This window comes from Chlorocebus sabaeus, chromosome 8 (genome assembly GCF_047675955.1).
Source record: "Chlorocebus sabaeus isolate Y175 chromosome 8, mChlSab1.0.hap1, whole genome shotgun sequence".
Classification (NCBI taxonomy): domain Eukaryota; kingdom Metazoa; phylum Chordata; class Mammalia; order Primates; family Cercopithecidae; genus Chlorocebus; species Chlorocebus sabaeus.
Genome location: NC_132911.1, coordinates 139,347,194 through 139,372,439, shown reverse-complemented (window position 1 = coordinate 139,372,439; position 25,246 = coordinate 139,347,194). Strand labels below are relative to the sequence as shown.

Sequence of the window (25,246 nt, the reverse complement as noted above, 5' to 3'; positions counted from 1 at the left end):
AATATTAATACATATAAACCACATACACTAAAGCATGTTGTGGCTCTCAGTAATTTTTTTCCCCATGCCACACCAATGTACTTCACTAGTTTTTAAGAGGATGAAGTATACAGGGATTGTGAGATCAAAAACTTTCAGAACCACTGGCCTAGGACACATGGCTTCAGTAAATTTTAGGAGGCCGGCAGAGGGAGCATTACGTTTGCCTGAAGAATGATTCTTTTATTTGGAAAACTGTCTCCTTGTCCAGCAGTAATGAGGGAGGAAGTATTCACAGACTAGTTAGCCAGAGGACAGAGCCCAATGTCACAAATGCTTAGTCTCAGATCTCACATAATACCATGACTACAAAGCTCCGTCTTCTGGGGCAGACAGCAAAAAGAGAAACTAGGATGTCACATCAGCAATGCAAATATAGAGATCACCCTCAAATCCTTACAAACAGTTTTAACATGGGAATAGCTTCAGTTCCCTAACTAGCATGTTTTATCTACTAGTGCCAAGCATGTAAGAAAAGAGAAACAAACTTAAGTTTCAAATAAATAATGTTCTTTAGGAATTAAAAATCACATTCACTTGCCAATAATTGGAATATTTAAATAATGTTCCATTGAAAATGCCAAACCAAATTTATAGTTTAATCAGAGAATCCCTCTCTAAGAGAAAGGCTCAGCAATCCTATCAGCTTACAAAAATTGAAGGTCTGGCTTTCTAAATTATAGAGCTTTCAGAGTTGATACTGTGAACCTGACTGCATTTCACTGCTCAGGAGAACATCCATCACAGTGCTGACAGGGGAGGGAAAACAAGGGCAAACTTAAAAAATAATTTCACCACGTTTCTCAAGCTATAAAATGTGATTTGGGAAAAACAGTGGGAAGTAGGACTTAAAATAATTTGAGGAATCATTCCTGCTCCCCATTTAATTAAGAGTTAACAAAAAACCCCAGTTTACAACAGAGTCCTATTTTAAGAAATGGGTTGATATCAAGTGTAAGTATACACATGTAACTGAGTCAGCAACTGACAGGGGTTGAGGGGAGGGAGGAATGACTGGGCAGAGCACAGAGGATGTTCAGTGCAGTGAAAGTACTCTGTGTGATACTCTAATGGTGGACACATGACATTATACATTTGTGTTAACCCAGAGAATCTACAACACCAACAGTGAACCCTAATGTCAACTAAGGACTTTGGGTGATGCTCATTGTCAATGTAGGTTCACTGATTGTAACAAACATACCACTTTGGTGGCAGATGTGGATAATGGGGAGGTTGTGCAAGTGTAGAGGCAGGGTGTCTATGCGAAATCTGTGCCTTCCTCTCAATTTTGCTGTGAATCTAGGACTGTGGTAAAAATAAAATCTTTAAAAAAATCACAACTGAAAATTTATCCCCCAGGGACAAAACAATTTTAAAATGATAGCTGAGAAAACAGATCCTTTCCTCTTATAAATTAGTAATTTAAAAAACAATGAAACTGGTTTTATTTAAATATTTAATAGTACTTCGTAAAACAGAGACTCTATTTTGTAAAACAGAGACTATTAAAATCTGAACCTTATTGTGGCATTAAAATGAGCTGATATTTCTATACATTCTACAAGGAAAGTGGACTCACCTGACTTATTAAGTCTTGCCATTGCTCTAGAAGAAAGTTATCCATTTTACCCTTGCATTTGTATGCAAACTGGGGTGCACAGCAGTACAGCCTTGTTGTTAAGTATCTCTATACCACCCAGTGGGAGGTGAGGGCATGAACACCTCACTGTGCAGGAGAGACAGCAACTGCTCCAGTGAGACCAGGCCGAGTCCTGGTTCTGCCACTTACCAACTTCGGCACGAAATCAAATAATGCGAGACAATCATATCATGCATGCATTGATTCATTCATGCATGGATTCAAGTTATTTAAAACATGTAAGAAACAACACAAATGCATTACGTTCATGGAGCTGTCTTTAGCGGGAAAGACAGACAACAAACCATTTATATATATGTATAAATAATATGTCTCATGATCATATGTGCTACTTAGAGTAAGAAGAGCAGCTAAGAGATTGGAAGAACTGAACTAAGATTGTTATTTTATGATGTAGTCAGAGAACTCTCTCTAATAAGATATCCTCTGAGCTGAGATTTGAAGGAATTGGAGGAGATATGCAGATATTATCTGGGGGCACAGTACTGTGGGCAGAGGGACTATCAAATGTCAAAGTCCTTCAGGGGATATATTCTTGGTACAGCTGAGGGCTAGAAAGGAAGGCAGTGCACATGGAGCAGAGAGGACAAGGGAGAGACAGGGCCACAGAATCAGTAAGAAGGCAGGTGGACCATGTAGGGTCATGTAGGCCACTGAGATGCTTTCATTTCTTTTGTGTGTGTGTTTAAAATCCTGGCTGAGCGAAATGGGAAATTTTTCTTGGTTCCAAGAAGAAAGCAGAATTGTCATTTACAGAGAAAGGGAAGAGGATAGCAGCAACAGCTTTCAGGGCATGGAGAGATCAGGAGTTTGATTTGGGACACGTTAGGTTTGAGAGACCCCCTCTGGAGAGGAGGCTGCTGGAAAGAGAATCCAGGGATCAGAAGACAGGTCTGACCTGCAGACATAAATCTGGGAGTCATCATCATTGCTCTTGGTTGTTAAAACCATGAGACAGTGAGACCACTGAGAAGAGAGCGAATGGAGAAGAGGTCAAAGGAGTGAGTCCCCTTGACTCCAGAATGCAGAGGGCAAGAAGAGGAGGGTCTAGCAAGAGATGGAGAACACCCAGCCAGAGAGAGAGGAGCCCAGAGGCTCCGAGATGGTGAGGGCCTAAGACTCTTCAGAAGGAAGGACGGATCCCTCATCACGTGTGGCAAAGGTGCTCAGAGGAGGTCACTGAGGATCTGAACAGAGTTGTTTCAGTAGCAGGGTGGGGACCAAAAGATCAAGTTCAAGAGAAAGTGAAAGAAGATCAAGTGAAGACAGCGAGTTGAGACAACTCTTTCACACTTTGGCATTGGGTTTTGTAGAGAAGTGTGTGCGCATGTGTATACATAAACAATCAAGCACCGCATAATGATGTTTCAGTCAATGCCAGACCATATATACCAGGGCAGTCCCTTCAGATTATAATGGAGCTGAAATATTTCTATCGCTGTAGCATGGCAGCATCATAATGCAATGCATTACTTGTGTTGGTGACAGTGGTGTAAACAAATCTATTGTGCTGCCAGTCATATAAAAGTCTAGCACATACAATTATGTACGGTGCATCATACTTGAAAATAAAATTAAAGGACTACGCTAGTGGTTTTCTATTTACCATATTACACTTTTTATCATTACTTTAGAGTATATTCCTTCTACTTATTAAAAAGAAAAAAAACTTCTGGTTACCTCCTGAAGGACCTGCCCGAGGCTGTTTTAGTTATCTCTACTTGATCTGTAAAACAGCCTTGGGCAGGTCCTTCAGGAGGTAACCAGAAGAAGGTACTCTTATCCCAGGAGATGACAGCTTCATGCATGTTACTGTTCCTAAAGATCTTCCAGAGGCACAAGATGTGGAGGTGGAAGATAAGGATGTAGATGATCCTGACACTGTGTAGTGTGTGTCTGTCTTAGTTTTTAACAAAAACGTTTAAAAACTTAAAAAAAAATTAGTTTAAAAACAGAAAAAGCTTATGAAATAAGGATACATTTTTGCACAGTTGTACAATATGTTTGTGTTTTAAGCTAAGTGTTACGAAAGAGTTAAAAAGTTAAAAAATTAAAGTTTATAAAGTAAAAAAGTTATAGTAAGCTGTTAATTTATTATTGAAGAAAAATACTTTTTTTTTTTGAGATGGAGTCTCGCTCTGTTGCCCAGGCTGGAGTGCAGTGTCGTGATCTTGGCTCACCGCAACCTCCACCTCCCCAGTTCAAGCAATTCCCCTACCTCAGCCTCCTGAATAGCTGAGATTACAGGTACGTGCCACCACACTCGGCTAATTTTTTTGTATTTTTAGTAGAGATGGGGTTTCACCATGTTGGCCAGACTGGTCTTGAACTACTGACCTCAGGCAATCCGCCCGCCTTGGCCTCCCAAAGTGCTGGGATTACAGGCATGAGCCACTGCACCCGGCCGAAAAACACTTTTTAATACATGCAGTGTAGCCTATGCATACAATGTCTATGAAGTCTACAACAGCGCACAGCAATGTCCCAGGTCTTCACAGTCACTCACCACCCACTCACTGACTCACCTACGGCAACTTCCAGTCCTTCAAGCTCCATTCATGGTAAGTGCCTTATACAGGTATACCATCTTTTTTTATACCATATTTTTACTGTATCTTTTCTATGTTTATATAGGTTTAGATACACAGATACTGACCACCGTTGCCACTGCCCACAGTATTCAGTGCAATGACATGCTGTCCAGGTCTGTAGCCTAGAAGCAAGAGGCTGCATCATTCAGCCTAGGTGTGCATTAGGCTATCCCATCTGGGTAGTAAGTCACTCTACGATGTTCCCCCAGTGATGAAATTACCCACGGATGCATTTATCAGAATGTATCCCTATTGTTAAGCAACACATCTGTATACATACATACATATATTAAACTTTATAACACATTGCAGATAGATATTACCCCATTTCACAAAACAGAAAAAAAAAGGTTTGGTAAATTAAGAAACTTAAAATCACACAGCTGGTAAGTGGTGAAGCCAGGATTAGAACAAAGGTCTGTGTAAATACAACAATGCTCCTCTTTTTTTTTTTTTTTTAATTGTCTTTTATTTATTTATTTATTTATTTATTATTATTATACTTTAAGTTCTAGGGTACATGTGCATAACGTGTAGGTTTGTTACATATGTATACTTGTGCCATGTTGCTGTGCTGCACCCATCAACTCGTCAGCACCCATCAACTCGTCATTTACATCAGGTATAACTCCCAAGCAATCCCTCCCCCCTCCCCCCTCCCCATGATAGGCCCCGGTGTGTGATGTTCCCCTTCCCGAGTAATTTCTCTGACACCAAGGTTTTATGTTATCAAAATTAGCAATATTACACTACCCAGATACTCCCCAGGGAGTCAGTCTGCTGAAACCCAGACCACCACAGGAATTCCAGACCCAAGGGCTCCTTCCTCAGGAAAGCACAGGCATTGACGCTCCATAAAGCTCAGGTGGGACTCCACAGGCAATTACTTGTTCCACGTTCTCTTCCAGGAGGTTTTCTAGCCTTCCTACCAGACATTCCTTACTCCCTCCCTGCCCCCAGGCATGTCGCTGTAAAAGCTGGTGGCTTGTCTCTCATCTCTTCGCTCCCATCATAAACCATCTCCTAACAGGGTCCAGCAGCAGAATGTTTCCCCTCCGGAGGTGTTTCTGTCCATTGTCTTGGCCTTTTCCGTAATCTTCCAGAAGTTACTATCTGGGTGGAGTCTGCTGCCATGAAACAGTCAGAAGCCTGACAGGAGTTACTGAGTATACTGGGGTTAGAGCATTTGCTGGTGAAGTATTCAAGCTCAGACATAGAACGTGGGTTCTAACAGTCCTACAGTATTCTAGATGTCCCAATCGATAACTTCAGTATTTCTTCATACCTCAATCCAATGCCTCTCCACCTCACATTCTAGCTATTTCACTGGCTGCTATAGGATCAACTACGATTGTATGTAAAGCATTTTATGGACAAAGTCCATTATTATTATGGAGACCTAGCATGCAGCAATGATTAAGAGCCCAGAGAATGGATTAAAGGCTCTCTGACTTTTGAATCCTCTTCTTCCACTTAGAAGCAGGGTAAGCTTGGGCAGGCAGCTAAATTTTTTGAGTTCCAGCTTCCGAAGTGTTTCAGACATAAAAGGTGCTCAATAAAGACACTGATAGAAGGAATGAATGAATGAAGGAAGCTGGCGTATACTTTCTGCTCACCAAGTGTCTGCTGCAGCTGTCTTACAGCCAGGCTGATAATGAATGAGTAATAATTAAATGAGTTCACCCACACAAAACACTAGTCACTGGCCTGCCATTTAGTCAGTACAAAATAAATGGTGACTATTATCCTTAACCCTATTGTAATTAAGTTTGCAAAAACTCAGATATAACAATGACTTTGTCAAATAAAAGGATTTCAAATGCTAATACAGCTTTGCCAGAGAATTGGAGACAGGAACTTTGTCTTTTACAGCTGGTCCTTTCCCTTTTCTACTGTGAAATACTTCTAAACTTTATCTCCACTACAAAGTGCAGGAACTTACTGGTACTTGGCTGAATCAAAGGGAAGAAATCGACCTTCAGAGGTCATGTGGTCCATCTATACTGGCCTTCAGGCTAAACTGTCTTAATCATCTGAGAGAAATGATTATCTCTCCACTTTCAAAGACTTCTAGGGATGAAACCTGAATAACCTGTCACAGTAATACCCTCGAACAGATCTGCCAGAAAGTTCTTGCTTTGTGTTTAACCTTAATCTCTCATGAGACACTCAGAATCCTTTTTCTCTTATTTTATTCTCCACAAAACTTGAGTACCACCTTCTGTGTAAGAAGACTCAGGAAGATAGATTACTCAGAGCAAGCAATAAGGAAGCGTGTGCCCTGGAAGTTTCTGGCAAGACTGATTTAGAGATGGACCTATTGCAACTACTACTATCTGACGCTAGGTGATGGGCATGTGGAGACAATGAGTTCACAGTCACACAAGACACAAAGACATGCAAATAAAATTTAATATCACACTAACAATAGATATCACTTATGAAATACCTATTATAAGCCATGTATTTTACAAAATTTATCTTTCATCTTTAAAATAAAGTTGCAATAAAGCTGTTATGTCTATTTCATAAATTTAGGTTTAAAAACAACACTTTTCTGCCATTTAAGAAAACAAGCTCTCACCATGTCTACTGTGTTTTGTGAAATAGTCTTAGTATGAATTTAGGAGGTTCAGAGACCATCTTTTTCATTCAACATCTGTTCAGCAGATATTTACAGAGCACTCACTATGTGCTGGGCCTTGGAATGCAGCAGCAAACAAGATTCGGTCTTTGTGATAAACCATGTTGCGTCTAGTGTGCAAGTGAGACAAGTGTCAACAGGGAAATGGAACACGATGACACCGAGAAACCCAGAGTTCTGCAGGAACATGGAGGTGGGATACCTGAACCAGTTTTGGGGGACATGGGAAGATTACTGAAAGAAGAAATGGCTCAACTGACAACTAAGAGAAAAGCCAGACAAAGACGAAGAAAAAAATCATTCTAAGCAGAACAGCAGCATTCATTTTGGGTTAGTAACAAGAAAGCAGCTAATCAGAGCCATAAAGTTTAGACACTGTCTCACATGGCTAGAAATGCATGGAATCAGGATAGAAGTCTAGTTACTCTGAAAGCCAAGTGTAGATTTTTTTCAACACCACCTGCTTTTCACTACCATCTAATTTAACTGTCAATCAGTACATTCTCAGAATAATATGAGATATGTTTGGGTACTTTAAAAAAAAAGCCATATAATTCAGAATCAAAAGGAGATGAAGTGAGGTAAGATAACTGATAACCAACATCTAAGAGAAAAAGTCAGAGAAACTTCTGGGGTGCTGGAAAAGTTCTCCTCATGGTTACGTGGGTATATACATATGTTAACGTGCACTGAACTATTTTTTTTCAGATAAATAAAAATTTATGCTCTTTGCTGTATGTACATTATATCTCAGTAAAAGGAAAAAATCTAAAAGAAAAATCCCTAATTTATATGTTAGAAGAACCAAGAGGCATTTATTGTTGCCTGTTTAACATGCATTTTCACCTTCTTTCTTACCAACAGATCCCTTACAATGCTAGGCATTGGGCACTAGTGATAACATATCAATCCTTTTGCAGATGAAGTAGTCAACGAGATAGAAGCAAAATTTACAGAGTGAAGCTTCTAGGAAATTTCCTAACAGAAGACCAACTCACCTAGGCGGCATGGCTTTCCACTCTTCCCCCTGCTTCCTGACTGAACCTCAACCTGGCAGCTGGAAGTATAACAGCCACTGTGAATGAGAAGAGCCTTGGGATAGAAGCCAGGCTGAAGGAGTGTGGAAGAGAAGGGCAGAAGCAGCCTGGATTCTTAGTAACTACAGAAAGCTGTCACATGAGCTTGGAGCCGATTACATCCTTGCATGAGAGAAAAATAAAACATCTAATTTGATTGAATTTATGATTAATTCATAGTTTAACCCAGCCCTAAAAGATAGAGCAATGCATTTGGAAATAAGGCGTGTGAGTATTCCTGTATTTTTCTGATATAGAGATAGCTAACCTTATTTTCTTATTTTAACAGAAACAGCAATGTCTTGCTACTCTTCCTACTACAAAGTTGCTTAAAAGGTTGCAGATGGTTCTACAGAATTGAAAAAAAATTATGAATTTTTAGTAGATTCCAAGAAAAAGGAGACAAGGAGAGTAATGTTTGCCTTACGAGAACTGCCCCAGTTCCCACTGTGTCTCTTTCCTCCTCCAACACACCCAAGTCCACCATTCCGGGAAGCCTCAGCAATGCCCGGGCGTGCAGCTCACAGAGCATGTGCTGCCGTCCATGTGCGAGGTCTGTGCAATGCCATATTTACTTTTATAGACTCGAGTTTTCATGTTTAAGCAGGTTTCTCCATCTTACTGTAATCATTTTAGAAGATGGCATAGAATAGTTAACCAGGCTTTGAAGCCAAACGAACATATATCAGAAATTAGGCTTCAGCATTTACTCTCTGTCAGCTTAAAATTCATTCAATTTCTCATCTGTAAAAGTTAAAAAAAATCTTTCATAAGACTGTTGTAAAGTTGAAATGAAATCATGTGTTATATACCTGTATGAAGGACAGTTGTTGTTAATGATATTAAAGCAGAAGTCCTTTTTAAATGAGTAATTTTCCTCAGAGTCCTTACTTTTGTGGTCATACAATCTATTCAGCAAACATTCATTGTTGCCTAAAAAGTAAGGACCTGGAACTGGACCTGGGTGCGGGCAGTGGACAGGGTTCTGTCGAGAGTCAAAGATGGCAGTGAACGTGTACTCAACGTCAGTGGCCAGTGATAACCTAAGTGGACATGACATGCTGGTCTGGATCAATTAGTCTCTGCAGTTGAAGAGTTGTGCTCAGCGGCTGCCTAGTGTTAGTTCATGGACATGCTGTTCCCTGGCTCCATTGCCTTGAAGAAAGTGAAATTCTAAGCTAAGCTAGAACATGGGTGCATCCAGAACTTCAAAATACTACAAGTAGGTCTTAAGAGGATGGGTGTTGACAAAATAATTCCTGTGGACAAATTAGTAAAAGGAAAGTTTCAGGAAAATTTTGAATTTGTTCAGCGGTTCAAGTTTTTTGATGCAAACTATGGTGGAAAAAGACTATGACCCTGTGGCTGCCAGACAAGGTTAAGAAATTGCAGTGGCTCCCTCTCTCATTGCTCCAGCTCTGAATAAACCCAAAAAACCTCTCAGTCCTAGCAGTGCAGCTCCCCAGAGGCCCATCTCAACACAGTGAACTGCTGCGGCTCCTAAGGCTGGCCCTGGTGGGATGTGAAAGAACCCCGGTGTGCGCAACGGGGACGACAGGCAGCTGAGTTGGTGCAGCAGTCAACGTATTGAAAATTACTGTTGAAGACTTGGAGAAAGGGAGGGATTTCTATTTTGGAAAGCTATGGAACATTGGATTGATTTGCCAGGAGAACGAGGGGGAAAATGACCCTGTATTGCAGAGGATTGCAGACATTCCGTATGTCACAGATGAAGGGACATCTGATGAAGGAGGCCCACAGGAGGAGCAAGAAGAGTACTAACAGCCTGGACCAGCAGAGCAACATCTGAGTTCTTCACTTCATGTGCTTAACTGTAAAATCCTCCCTTTTATTATCCTTAGAGGACTCGCTGGTTTCTTTTCATAAGCAAAAAGTGCCTCTTCTTAGGGTTCACCTGGTTCACCTCGGACACAAAGAGGCTGACTGTGGGGCTCATCGTGCAGATGCGGGTCACACTGAGTACTGGAGAAGGTGTTATGTAATATGCTGAGGCGGCGACCTCAGTGGAGAAATGGAAAGGCTCAATTGAATTTTTAAGCTAATGTGAAATCAGAGAACGCTGTAATAAATAAATGCCTTAAGAGTATTTAAAATATGCTTCCATATTTCAAAATATAAAATGCAACATTACAGGAGATACTGTGTTTGACACTGTGTTTGGGAAGGAAGGGCCAGACCTTGGAACCTTTGGAACCTGCTGTCACAGGTCTTATAGGGCTGCTTGAAGCCTCATAGGCCTAGGCTTTGGTCTAAAACGAATATTTAAAAAGTTGTCCTGTAAAGCCACTTGGTGTCATTGGTCAATTGCATCCTTGCTAAAAAGCAAGAGGCATTGTTTCCTGGATAACAGAGGATGTGTTTCAGCCCACAACATAGAGATGTTCGAGTTGAAGAGCTTGGTTTTCATTAAGTATTTCTCTGTTTTTCCAGTTATCCCCAAAATTTCTATGTATTACATTTTTGGGGAAGTGAAGTGTGCCCAGATTTTTAATCTAACAACTACTTTTGGGGACTTCCCCACATCTCTGGGATTTGAATGGGGATTGTATCCCATTTTACTGTCTTTTAGGTTTACATTGACCACATTTCTCTTCTCTGCTCCCCTTGCTCACTGGGGACTCCTCTTTGGCTCCCTGAAGTTTGCTGCTTAGAGCTGGAAGTGAAGCAGGCAGGTGACCATGCTGCAATTCTTTCTGGACCTCTGGCAAAGGGACTGGTCAGTGAAAGCCATCGTTACCTTGGGATCTGCAAGGCTGGGGTATTTTTGGTATCTGCTGTCCACAGCTCTCCACCGTAATCTGAATACTTTGCCAGTGCACTAGTTTCTTTGGAGATAAAATGCATTGGTGTGTGGCTAAATGTTAATTTTCTTTTGCAGAAAATATAATATCGTGTCTAAATTAATTAATATTTAAAATATTTCATTCCTTAACGCTCCCTCATTTGCAGGATTCTGGAAAATGTGTCTCACCCACTACTGAGATTGTTTAGCCCCTGATGTATCTATATTGATTAGTTTCTGGTGGTAGCTTGTCCTAAAATGTGTGTAGAAGGCAAGTGTTCTATGATAAAATTGTTGTGTCGTGCGTGCTGTGTGGAGTTCAGAGGAAACCCAGATTCAGTGATTAACAATGCCAAAAAATGTGTGTAGAAAGCAAGTGTTATACGATAAAACTGTTGTGTAGTGCGTGCTGTGTGGAGTTCAGAGGAAAACCAGACTCAGAGATTAACAATGCCAAAAAATGCGAGTAACTAGCCATGGTTCAAACGGCAGTGGTGCTGTTTCTCTTTTGCGGCCTTTTAGACTTTAATTGCCCTAAAATTCCATTTTATTGGGAACCCATTTTCCACTTGGTCTTTCTTGACAAGGGTTTTTTTTTTTCACTTTAAACAGTTTCTAAATAAAATTCTATACTTCAAGAGTAAAAAAATAAAAATAAAAAAAAGTAAGGAACTTAGGTGACACAACCCTAAAGAAATACCAACAACTAACAGTTTCCTTTTGTTTGCTCAGTACTCTGCACTTCATAATTTTATTTGACTTTCAGGAAGGTGAATATTAATTTGCCTACTCACTTTATTAGTTAAGCATAAAGTTTACTGTGAGGCTCACTCAAGGTCACAGAATAAATGACAGTCAGGATTCAAATTTGGACATGTCTTTTGACTCAAGCTTCAGTATTTTTACTGTAGCTTGTTAGTTAATTTCAAACTTCAATTAATTTCTCAGAAACGCTAACAAGAAAACTAAGATTTCTTATGAAGAGACACAAGGGAACAGATCCTTATCACTTATTTTTTTCTGGCAAAGGATGACTTACAAAATACTATCAATTATAGATACTGTCACTAGATATCACGAGTAATTTTAATGACAATTCTTTGCACGAAGTATTGAACTACTTATTAGAATTTCATGGAACCTAACATTGAGAAACCAGGTTGAAATACTGGGGACGTGTAAGAAGAAGAACTGTTACCACAGACTGAGGTTCCAGGGAACGTCTGGAGAGTAGAAAAGGGGTCAGAGATTGGCTACCAAGTGACAGGGAGGCTGGGAAGGCTGCCGCAAATGAAATATGTGCTTAGAAGTTCAAAAACTATAGAACAACTTTGGGGAAAGACCAAGATCAAGGTTGGGTTCCTTAAGCCTATTTTTTTTGTACTTCTGTTTTTGATTCCCCAAGTCCAACTACACTGGGAGTCAAGGCATGGAATCTTTTGGTATTGGATTCCTTGGCTCTTCCCATACCATTAGAAATGGTCCATCAACATGTTATGAGCCAGGTTACAGTATTTCTCTGGATCATTTGTTAATCTTGCATTTGTTTTTGCAGCCAATCCTTCCATCTGGTATACTAAGGTATCTTTTTGAGGAGATTTCTGATAAACACATTTGATATTCAGATTTCAAAGCCATATCCATTACTCTTTAGGAAAATATTGATTGTGATCTGCAATATTTACACATGTGAAATAATTATTCCTTTTGATTTTTTATGGGATTGTCGGCATCTTCCTTTGACACAATGTTAGGGCAGCAAATGGTTTTTAGTGTTCCTGGGGAATCTGGTGGCACACTAACTTACATCAATCTGCATATCAAATTATACAGGCTCACTCTTCAAATATGCAGCATTAAAAGCATTTAAACTATGATACTTACAGTACTTTAATCAGATAAGAAATGTGATAAGAATACCTACTTTGTTTTAAAATTACTGATGTAAAGTAAAATTCTACCTCTCCACATTTTATTCAATAAATATTTATTGAGCACTATGTATGTTCCAGCATTGTGGCAGGCACTGGGGGAGGTGACAGTGAATAGATTTTAAAAAGAAGACAGACATTGATCAAATAATCACTTCAATATAAAATTGCAGTTATGATGGAAAACTGCTGGGTATTATGAGGCCATGTAATTCTACGGAAACAATCACATGGGCTGCAGCAGGGAGACATGATAGCTCAGGACTGGAGTGGAGGTGGGCAAGCAGCAGCCAGGTCCGGGTGCTCCACAAGCATGGTGACCTTCACTTGGACCAGTTATGGGCATGGAGAGCACCTTCATTGATAAAAACCAAAACAAACAAAAATCTGTGGAACTCCTGAGCCTGGTATTAAGGTCCATCACAAAATGTTCTCTATGGATCTTTCTATAGACACTTAGTGCACCTACCTTCCTAGGCATAGCAGGCTGCAGCCTCACTGAAAAACTGGTCACTACCATCGTACACCAAGTCAACAGGACCACTGAATGTTTTTTTTTTTTTTGCTCTTCTGCACAAAAACCTCCTTCTGGTTTGCCTGGTAGAACGGTCATCTATTACTGACGACAGTTTAGAATATACCCACTAAACAACAACTCACTATCTTAGGTGCTTAAGAAATGCTGATGAACAAAAAAGGATGAAGATTCCTGCCTTTGCAGAGCTTAAATGTGAATAGCGACAGTTTGAAGTATGTTGGGCACATTAGGCTTCATTGAGAAGATGATGTAAGATCTGCAAAAGCCTTCTGTTAGAAGTGTGTCTTATGTATTCTATCATTCTTAAAGTTACAATTTTCTTTCATTTGAATTCATAACTTCAAATTCTGAACAGAAAACTTCAAATTTCCCTTTGGAATAAGGTATTTTTGAACAATTTGGCCCATCGCAGGTCTCAATAGTTGTCTGGGGAATGAATGAATGGAAGACATTATAAAAAGGCCAATAATTTATTTTTGGAGGAAACAAGTATTTCCTTAGCAACTCTCTGGTAGGCACTGTGCAAAGTGCTTTACACATATTATCTAATTTATATAGTACTTATTACTCAAGAAGAGTAGTTCTCAACCTTTGGCTGCTTATCAGAATTATCTGTAGAGTTTAAAGAATTTATAGATAGCTGTGCTAAACCAAGACTCAGAATAAAAAATAACAGGTGATTTTCTTGGCACCCCCCTTTTTTTTTTTTAAGGCTGCACAGGTGACCTTCTATGTAGCCTGAGTTGAAGACTACATCGATCTTCACATTAGACTTACAATGGTACCAGATTTCTTACTGTGTTTCTAATAAAGAAATGTTTACAACAGATGCAGACTTACATGTTATCAATTCAACTGAAAAACACACATAGATCACCTTTCTGATCAGTACTGCATTAGGTGTTGGTGATATAAACACGAGTACAAAAGGGTCCCTGCTACTGTGGGACTCTTTATGAAAAGGAGACGGATTCTCAACAGTCCGGCAGGTTCTGCTGGAGGACAGAGCAAGCATAGAGCACTGTGGAAACATAGAAGCCTTAAAGAACGGGATGTGAGGAGAGGAGAATCACCAACGGTTGTTGGATGATATAACTACTGATCCAAGAAACTGGTAGCTCTGTTGCAAGTAATCTGGCAAAGACTAAAATACAAAGAAAGGCAAATTGTCCTGTTTGCACTGTTTTAGAAAATTATAAAAATCACAATATCTTCAAAAGGTATATGTCAGATTAACTAAGTAGCCATGAAGATTTTGATGACAATGTAGTTTCACAAGTTAGACTTCACATTTTAATAGGTAATTGAGACAAGTATAAATGAGCCATAACCGAGAAACTCAGTATTAGGTTACATTACATGAGTGAGTGACCTGAGATGAAGGAACTGGGGCTAAGTCAGGAAGGGCTTTGCTAGTGGGTGTGGTGGCTCACACCTGTAATCCCAGCATTTGGGAGGCTGAGGCGGACAGATCGCTTCGCACTCAAAAGTTCAAGACCAGCTTGGGGAACATGGCAAAACCCTGTCTCTAAAAAAATACGTAAATTAGCTGAGTATGAACATTAAAGAGTAAAGTGACAGCGGCACCGTCTCTTGCCTGTGGTCCAGCTACTCGGGAGGCTGAGGATGGAGAATAGCTTCAGCCTAGGAGGTGGAGGTTGCAGTGGGTGGAGATCATGCCACTGTATACCAGCCTGTCTCAATTAAAAAAAAAAAAAAAAAAAAGCTCTTTCCTTGCCTAACGCAGCCATGGCTCGTGGTCCCAAGAAGCATCTGAAGCGGGTAGCAGCTCCAAAGCATTGGATGCTGGATAAATTGACCGGTGTGTTTGCTCCTCGTCCATCCACCGGTCCCCACAAGTTGAGAGAGTGTCTCCCCCTCATCATTTTCCTAAGGAACAGACTTAAGTATGCCCTGACAGGAGATGAAGTAAAGAAGATTTGCATGCAGCGGTTCATTAAGATCGATGGCAAGGTCCGAACTGATATAACCTACCCTGCTGGATTCATGGATGTCATCAGCATTGACAAGACGGGAGAGAATTTCCGTCTGATCTATGACACCAAGGGTCGCTTTGCTGTACATCGTATTACACCTGAGGAGGCCAAGTACAAGTTATGCAAAGTGAGAAAGATCTTTGTGGGCACAAAAGGAATCCCTCATCTGGTGACTCATGATGCCCGCACCATCCGCTACCCTGATCCCCTCATCAAGGTGAATGATACCATTCAGATTGATTTGGAGACTGGCAAGATTACTGATTTCATCAAGTTCGACACTGGTAACCTGTGTATGGTGACTGGAGGTGCTAACCTGGGAAGAATTGGTGTGATCACCAACAGAGAGAGGCATCCTGGATCTTTTGACGTGGTTCACGTGAAAGATGCCAATGGCAACAGCTTTGCCACTCGACTTTCCAACATTTTTGTTATTGGCAAGGGCAACAAACCATGGATTTCTCTTCCCCGAGGAAAGGGTATCCGCCTCACCATTGCTGAAGAGAGAGACAAAAGACTGGCGGCCAAACAGAGCAGTGGGTGAAATGGGTCCCTGGGTGCCATGTCAGACCTTTGTACGTAATTAAAAATATTGTGGCAGGAAAAAAAAAAAAAAAAAAAAAAAAAAAAAAAAAAAAAAAAGGCCTTGCTAAAGTGATGACTTCTAATAGAAGAAACAGTCTTGTATCAATTATTTAATCCACCCTATTTAAAAATAACTTGCTAGCACTAGCAATATTGCTATATTTGGTGGGATTAGAAACTGCCAAGGCTGAATGCCACACACTTCCCTTAAGCAACCCCCTTCTTTTTCAAATTGCCACATACGCTTTACACTCCTTTGTAATCAGTTTCCCCGACCATAAACTTCAAAGAATCCAAGGGGCAATGATTATCCTGGAGAAGCACACACAGGGCTCCACTGGAGCTGTACTAACATGTGGTATGTGTATGTATCCCATATTGTTTTCCCCAAATTCCAAAAAGTGGAATGTAAGACATATTTAGCTTCGATAGTTTTAGATAAAGAATTGTGGAACTTTAATGATAGCTATTGATAGCCTTTACAATGTGTGACATGCTTCCCATATATGACATGCTTTCCATTTCGCTTAACTTTACATTTACAACAACCCTAGGAGGTCAGTACTATTATTGTCATCCCCATTTTACTCTAGAGCACAGGTTAAATAACTTGCCCGTGGTCACACTTTAATTTACTACATCTTTATGCAGCCTTAATTGAGACACTGTTTTAATTACATTACTTTGGCTAAGACAATATGCATAGGTTTTTTCCCTCTATGTAAGATGTCTTATTGGGCTATGTGCCTATATGTATTTTTTATTTCCAATGTCTCTAAAATTTAGCAGTGTCTAAGACTATATCCAATACCTTTTATAAATCATTTCAAAAAGGTTGCAATTGGATTAAATACTTCTATTTTATAAACTTACAAACAACATAAATTCATTTTCACGTTGTACAGCAATCCTTATAAATGGCAGATAAAGGAAATACATGGATGTTTTAATGATTATTTTCCTACTTTCTAATGTGTATGTCTACTTTTTGGTACAGAACACTGAACAAAAAAGCATCACAGTAAGAAACAACCAACAAAAAAGCAAAGCATTTATGCCTTTACACTTGCAGTGTGCTCCAAGTTAGGTCTGTGCTACTCTGCACAGAAAATGAGCAGATATGAGGTGAGCTGGAAGCAATCTATCACCTGGTGATAACGAAGGTGCCAATGATCATCTTCCCATAGTCAGAACTACTTACTGAGCAGCAGCAAAATGCCCAGCAGTGACAGACACATAAAATAAAACACGATCACAAATTCCGAGTGCCATGGGCCAGGTTCTATACTAAACTGTTTAAGTATATTCTCTCACTTTGTTTTGTAGGTGGGAAAATTGAGGGTTAGTCAAAGATCACATACACAGCTGCTAAGTGAAAAGGTCAGGTCTGCCTGACTCCTAATCATTTAATATTTCCACTCTATCTTGTTTAATATACTTTGGAATTGACTATCTTACTCTAATTTCTGGGAGATTAACCATGTCAAAACGCTGGGTACACATACTTTAAGACACCGATGAAAGAGAATACAAAACTTACAAACAACATAAATTCATTTTCACGGGGTACAGTGATCCTTATAAATGGCAGATAAAACTGCAACTCAGTTACTTACTAAAATTGGGGTAAAAATCTAACCATAATAATACATTTTGTAATTACAAAGAAAAACTGGGAGAGAAACATAGTTACCATTGATATAATGACTTATTAGTAAGTAAACTATTTTTATATCAATTATTTAATGTACTTGTTACAATTCTGTGGACAACCTAAATTCAACACAGCCCAAATGAACTTATTACCTTTTTCCTAAATCTCATTGCCACTTAAATTAATTACATCACTGTCTACCCAACAGGTTAAGTGAGAAACTGAATTTATCCCCTACCCCTCTCTTTCTCAGAACTCTTCCAGAAATTGCTTACTCTTTTCAATTAAAGAGTTCTTAAATATATTCATACTGTCAGACACTCACTGTTATACTGTAAGTTCAGGCACTTATTGTAAAAATATTGGGTCATAAGTCACAAATATTTTTAAGGTTCTCGATGCACACTCATAAATTACCTTCCAAAAGGAACATCTCTCTTCATGATGACAAATACAAGCAAAAAATATGATCCACACCATGTCTGAATATTACTTCAGTTTCTAAAGTTGTGAGTCTAACAATGGTGTATGAATGGATTCTGGGGAATTCAGGCACCGACACTCTCCATTACAAGTAAACCTGCAACAAGTAACTTTGAGCTCTGTCCTCAAGTCTGTGCTTCTGACAGTTTAGGACTCTCAACAATCTAAATTAAATGAGCCTTTAACAACTTTTTATTGCACAAATAAGGTATAAAAATGGCATGCATAATTTTATTTAGATCATTTGTTGGGATTTTATTGACTGGAGACGTTCTCAGAAAAGACTATAATATTTTCTGGATATAATACTTAAACTCATAATAACAACAGTTACACAGAGACGTAGTACAGCAGAGTGCTTAGATTGCCTGGGTTCACATGCCAGCTCCAGCACTCACTCTCCATGAGTTCAGGGAAGTTGCACTGTCTCTGTGCCACAATTTCCTCATCCATAAAATGGTATAATAATAGTAGCTACTGGCTGGGTGTGGTGGCTCACGCCTGTAATCCAAGAACTTTGGGAGGCTGAGGCAGGCAGATCACTTGAGGTCAAGAGTTTGAGACCAGCCTGGCCAACATGATGAAACCCTGTCTCTACTATAAACACAAAAATTAGCTGGGCGTGGTGGAGCACTCCTGTAGTCCCAGCTACTTGGGAGGCTGAGGCAGGAGAATCGCTTGAACCTAGGAGGTGGAGGTTGCAGTAAGCAAAGATGGTGCCACTGTATTCTAGTCTGGGTGACAGAGTAAAACTCTATCTCCAAAAAATAAAATAAAGTAAAATAAAATAAAAGTAGCTAAAAAGGCTATATTTGCTTACAACGGTAAGCAGCTACTACATGCTACTATAGCAAATTTATTGAACTATTATGTATATTACATCTGCTATCTCACTTAATTACAACGTTGTAAGTCAAATAGTTATCTTTTTATAGATGAGAAAAGACTCAAAGAAGCAACCTAGGCAACATCATAGACCTAAGAAAGTAGTAGAGCTCACATTCAAATCCAAGCTTTTGTGGATTGATAGCCACTGTCTTTTTTTTTTTTTCCTAATAATCACGCTACCTCATTTGAAAAGTCAGAAATTATACAAAAGTTATTATTCTCCTCCACTAAAAAGAGACTATATATGCAAGATTTGTAGGAAAAAAACCCTTTTAAAAATCAGTGAATACATTTAAGAATGTATGAAACATGAGGAATAAAACATGGGAAGACTTTTGAGTAGGTCTTTAACTTACAGACTTAAAATTCTACAGTGCAGATTTAAAATTGGAGGTTTGATCATCAACACAAGTGCTTTTTAGAAACCCTGTCACATAATCTACATTTTAGTAATGAACCTGCTTCCCTGGTATGTTCACTCTCCGCAGCATCTGTCATTGCTATGAATGGTTGATCATAAGTACTGCTGTAGTCTTCTCAATGCTATTAAGCAGATGGCAGTGCTAAATCCAAATGATGTAGTACATCTCCCTGGTGGACTTTGTTTTCATTTACTACCATTATTCTACAATTCCTCAGTGATAAATCTCATGTGTTCTCAAGAACATTAAAGAGTAAAGTGACAGTGGCAATTGATTTATCGCCGCTAGCACGCCTTTGCCCTGCTACCGTGTTGTCATACACTTGTGGAGATCATGCATGAAGATTCCACGTGGTGGTCTTCTCTACATTTATAGGAACCAACTTTTTTTCCCCCTTACTAGTTGCGTTTGAGTTAGGCAAAAGAACGTAAGCTTGGGCTCAAAGAGAACACAGTATGAGGACTAACTGATATTAATTAGCTTTGTGACTTTGGTCAAGCTCAAATTCTGTGAATGTCAACTCCTTTTGTAAAATTAAGGAATGACAATCCTACAGAAGTTCTTAGGAATAAAATGACACAATATGTATGAGAGCACCTGGATACATAGTAACTCACACTTGGTAAGTACGCAATAGATATTTCATTCCTCCAAACTTTGTTAAGTAAATGAATCTTGAGAAACATTTTCCTTTTTTATTAGTTTAATTCTAAAGAAATATTCCTGATGAAGATACAAAACTTCTTATTTTCAATATGATCAAGGCATTAAATTTGGTAGTACACTGTAACTTAGTGAGAAGCTCAGTCTTGCTTCTCTGACTCATCTAATCAAACTTTCAGTATGAGCAGTGTTTCAGGTTGTCCACTGACTGGTGACACAAATGTTCAGTGTAGCATTCACCAAACCCCAGTCATTCAGGGACAACTCTCAGGATATGCAGTATACTTGCCATCTACATACACACCTATCCTGTTTGTGACTTCATATTAACTCTCCATGTTAATTTTCTTTTACTTTAAATAAACTTGCCATCACTGAATTACAGCAATAATCATAAAATCATGGGTTTGATATGCTAACCACACTCTTTCAATAACTTTATAATCTAATCATTAAAAATTTTTAAGAAGTCTGCCCATGTAACGTCTGAAATCATATTGTGAGACGTCAATGATATGCGTACTACTCACTAGTATAATGGAATGAAAATGGACTTTGAAATTAATAATGTCATTAAGTGTGTCACTCAGGCTACTTAAACTCTTGAGTCTCAGTTTTCTCAATAATAAATTGAGGATAATATCCCCCTTTTAAGGTTAAAATTAAGATTAGAGGGTGGTTGTGTGTATATGTGTGTGTGTGTGTGTGTGTGTCTGATACACTACAGCAGATGGTCAATATATAATAACCATAATGAGTAGCAATACTTACACATGCTAACACTCAGTCTTGGGATGTTCCTTCTCTTTTCCCTGTCAGAGCTGACAAAGATTCTCTGCTTGGCTAAACTTTAGTCAGCCTCCTGATCCTTCCAGGCCCATCTGTGCAGCTCCTTGTAAAATCCAGTTTTAAAAAAGAACCTTGTTGAGTCAGTTTAGCAAGAACATGCCACCCATGATATCTGATCATCCTCAATATCTGATCGGGTTCCTTATCCTCCCCAGGGGAGGGGATGTCTGACCAATCTGGACTGCCTCTGGCAAGAATCCTGTTAGGTCAGTTCAGCCAAAATCCCCCCTACCACTGACGTTTCCTCTCTGTAATTTTCTGTCTCCTGACCCCAGCCTGGCTTCTTGGCTATGAATTCCCACTTGTCCATGCTAGATACAGAGTGGAGCCTGGTCTCTCTTCCCCACTGCACAGTCCCACTGCAGTGGTCCATGTATCTATTGCAGTGGTCCTGAATAAAGTCTGCCTTACGACGCTTTAACAAGTGTCACCAAAGAATTTTTTTTCTTTATAGGGTTGTATTTGCACTTTTTCACCACTGTCTTTACTCTTTGTTTTTTTCTTACCTGAGAATTAAGTATTTACAGGTTTATGGGGTAATTTGGGTTGATATCTCTTGTTTTTGGTTGATGTCTAATAGTACTGTGTTAAAGTATTTTTGTTGATAGTTTATAATGATAAATTTTTATTAGCACTTTTCAAGACCCTTTATATTTTATTTAGTTAATGATCATCACTATAGGAGCCAAATAGTTCTTTGGAGAATTTATACTTACTCAGAAACACAGACTAAAAATATTATGATAATTATTAGGATTGTAAATAAGACATCAAATGTAAACTAATTCCACTTAGTTTAGAATAAAATAAAGACATTTACAAGGGGTTTCCAGGAGTCAGAAATGGTATCTGTGCAGATTCAAACCATGTCGGGGCAGAGGAAGGGCTCTCAGGGCTGAGGCCATTATCACCCATCCGTTTTGATTCACTATACTAGCTATTCAGAAGCTGTGTATCCACAGGAAGTAATCAACAACTATTTTTGAGCCAATGTGTATTAGAATAATTCCCATATTATAAAGAATAGTTTATATGTCTCTTCATAGTAATTGTGTCAAAATCTTGTTATTCATTAAATGTGTGAAGTTATACAAACAATGCTTTTGTTTTATACTGTAATGTTAGCATTAACAAGGTCATTACAAAAACCAATGGGGAAATGTAGCGGAACTACACTGCATTTTTTACAGGAATTCTCATTGGTACTCTGATTTGAATGCAAGGTATTTGAAAATTGGGAGGAAAAATTTCTAATTTGTAAAACTTCCAAAGAGAAATTTGTTTCTGTAATATAACAGTGTCATAATAATGAGGACCTCAGGAGTTTAAAAGTCACTATGGAAAGAACCCCTTCCACACAACAGATCATCCTCAACGGCAGCCAGGCCACCTCGCTATCTTATTCAATCTTGTTTTCAGGTGCGATATGGCTGTTGACCTTCCCAACTCTCAGCGTACAGGAAATACTGACACTGACCATCCACAGGGGAAGAATCCCTTTGCAAGGTTTCCTCTCTCACTATAAAACATTTGCTCGCACAGTCCTTGCAGGTTTCCCAGAATCTGCTCTTTCTAGTCGACTCTTGTGTGAAACAACAAGCAGAAGGAATTTAGAGCTGTAGAAGGATGGCAGGAACTCGGGCTCACACTGTGCTACCTCCCTATGCAAACCAACTCATTCAGTCCTCAAGCAGAGACAACGGAGTGGACAACAGTTTACAAAGACTGCATGCTTTTCTGTCTCTTTCCAGTCTTCAGGCCGGCCCTCTAAACAAGAATCTTTTTACACTTTTCTCACAAGTAGAAACAGTTACACGTTTTATAAACGGAGGCTACCGAGGCTTCGAAAGGTTAAATAACTTACCCCAAATCACAGAGCCAGTAAATGTTAAAGTTGGCGTCTGACCACAGGTCTGTCAGACTCTTAACTACTGTGGCCCCAGTCTCCGTTTCTGATAATACATCGGCATAAATAAAAATGTTTTTGAACTTGTAACTGTAATGTGCTTATGCATACTATAATATTACTGTTATATTTTAAATAACATACAAAACATTAAAATAGGCATTTAAAAAGTAGGAATAGGAGGTGCTGCTTTCCAGTTCTCTCTCTGTGGCTTGTGGACTGTCTTGCTTGCCCCTAAGTGAGTATATGCCAGAGACAGACACACCCAGAATCATTTAACTCAGTGCTGCCTATGAGAAGACACTGTAATAGAGAGTTTTCTAGTAGCCACATGTAAAAAAAGTAAAAAGAAATAGGTGAAATTAATTTTAATAATTTTTTTAACATTCTTTTTTTCATATGAAATCTCTGGAATGTGGTGTGAATTTTACACTTCCAGCACATCTCAATCTGGACCGGCCACGGGTCAAGGGTCCACAGCTCCATGTCTAGTGGCTGCCACACGGGACTGAGCAGCTTTTACCTCTACTCTGTGCTCTCTCCTACCACACAAAATGTCAAAGAACATTTGCAGAACAGCTTTGTACTCTAAAAGGAGGCCAAGTGAAGAATTCCGCACTAATACTGAACTATAACTGTAGCATAGCATATAGTTTCAAATTCTGAATTGAGAGAACTATTTATGTATGAAATGAATCTTACGGAACCTGAATTGTCAAAATCAAGACACGTTTGATTAGACATCAAGTGCTACATGGCACTGCCTACCAGTGCATATGAAAACTGGGTGCACCTGGACAGCAGTGGCAGTAAATGCTATTCACTGAAAGGATCTAATGTAAAACTGGAAAAACAAATTTCTTAATTTCACTAGTCTAGGCCTACAACTTTAATATGTATATTTAATACAAATTAAATTCCCTATTTGCTTAAGGTTGTCCAAATTTGATAAGGCAAAACTTCTAGTTCATATTAAAGCATAATTCCTAAGAGATTTTAAAGCATCACAAAGTATTAGATTTTTGAATACTGTATATGGGAAATATAAACAGGAATTAGTCCCAGCAACTGTAATCAAAACCATGACAAAAGGAGAGCTGAAAGGCAATGGAGAGAGTACAAAATAGAATGTTTTGGCACCAAGGTGATTTCTTTGTGCTGCTGCTTGGCCTTGTGAGTTTGAATAAGGAACTTCACTTCTCTGAATTTGGGAATGACATTTTTAAACTTGAATTTAGCAATATCGAAGGGATGCCGAGAGGGGAGACAATTTATGTAAAGTAGATGCAATAATGCCAAGCACTCAGGAAATACTAAGATGATGGCCGTGATGATTTTCTTGTTAATATCTACTATTTCTTATTGGGGATGATCTGAAAATCTGCTATCCTAACTGGTTCATACCAGGTTCCTAATTCTGAAACATGCAGTGTTGTGCTTAAACTGGTGTTAGAGTATGTGCATTTTACGTGCTGAATTGTGTACCCTGCCTTCTCAAACTCATATATTGAAACCCTAAATCCAGTACCTCAGACTGTGACCATCTTTGGAGACAATGCCTTTAAAGAGCTGATTTAAATTGAAATGAGGCCTTTAAGGTGGGTTCTAATCCAATCTGACTGGTGTCTTTCAAAGAAAAGAAAATTTGTATCCAAAAAGAGACACCAGAAATGTGAGTGTACAGATAAAAGAGCATGTGAGGACACGGAGAGAAGGCAGCCATCTGCAAGCCCAGGAGAAGGGACTCAACAAGACTGCAGTATTTTATTATGGCAGCCGCAGTAAACCAATATGGTGCATAGAACCATTTCTTCACCCCATGCTATATACAGCTGCTTCCTTTCAATTTATAGCAGAGCAGCTATTTAGTGTAAGCTAAGAGTGCTGCAGTGGAAAAGATACTAATAAATACTTACAGTCAGACCTCAGTTCAAAGTTTGTCTCCTTTGTGTAAACTGTACAATCTGAAGCAAGTTATCTAATTGTGTGAGCCATTGTTTTCTTCTTTAAAAGGGACAGATGTTTATTTGACATGTTGAGGATTAAATGAACATTCAAGAGTATCTAGCAGTGACTTCTGCATTTGTCCATGTGAGCACTTCTCATACAGTTCTCTGTACTCCTTCAGGTAAGACAAGCTGTAGCAAAGAAAAGATCACTTCAAAGAAGGTAGATTGGCCGTCACAAAAGATGCTTCTTTTAGTGAATCTTTCCTGATATTTAAAGGGCTTATAATTTATAACATACCAGTATCTTAATTAGTCTCTGCACCATCTGCCAATCCAACCTTCACAACTGTCATCTAATTAATTTCTCTAAATTCAAGTATAAACACATCATACCTTTACATGTAACTCTTCGATGGCACTGTCTCAGCTCCTCGTGGAGGAAACATGCCCTCACTCCTCCTGCAGCCCTCTCCCCACAGCTCCTGTGCACCACACATTCCAGCCCTACACAATTATGTGCAGTTGCCACACAAAACTTACTGTTCCATACCTCTGTGACTTGCTA

General features: G+C 39.1%; 2 protein-coding genes and 1 pseudogene across 5 annotated transcripts in view; 2 read left to right on the top strand and 1 right to left on the bottom strand.

Moving 5' to 3' along the window:
* Positions 1–25,246, bottom strand: part of KHDRBS3 (KH RNA binding domain containing, signal transduction associated 3) — a 201,190-nt gene that overhangs the window by 20,465 nt on the left and 155,479 nt on the right. The window lies entirely within an intron of this gene.
* On the top strand, positions 9,015–10,209 carry LOC103237484 (microtubule-associated protein RP/EB family member 1 pseudogene; annotated as a pseudogene).
* On the top strand, positions 15,001–15,926 carry LOC119624851 (small ribosomal subunit protein eS4, X isoform). Its single transcript, XM_038000100.2, has one exon. The coding sequence runs from the start codon at positions 15,035–15,037 to the stop codon at positions 15,824–15,826; it is 792 nt and encodes a 263-aa protein (XP_037856028.1). The 5' UTR covers positions 15,001–15,034; the 3' UTR covers positions 15,827–15,926.

Coding starts and splice junctions, on each gene's coding strand:
- LOC119624851 (XM_038000100.2), top strand. CDS start 15,035: ATGGCTCGTGGTCCCAAGAAGCATCTGAAGCGGGTAGCAGCTCCAAAG.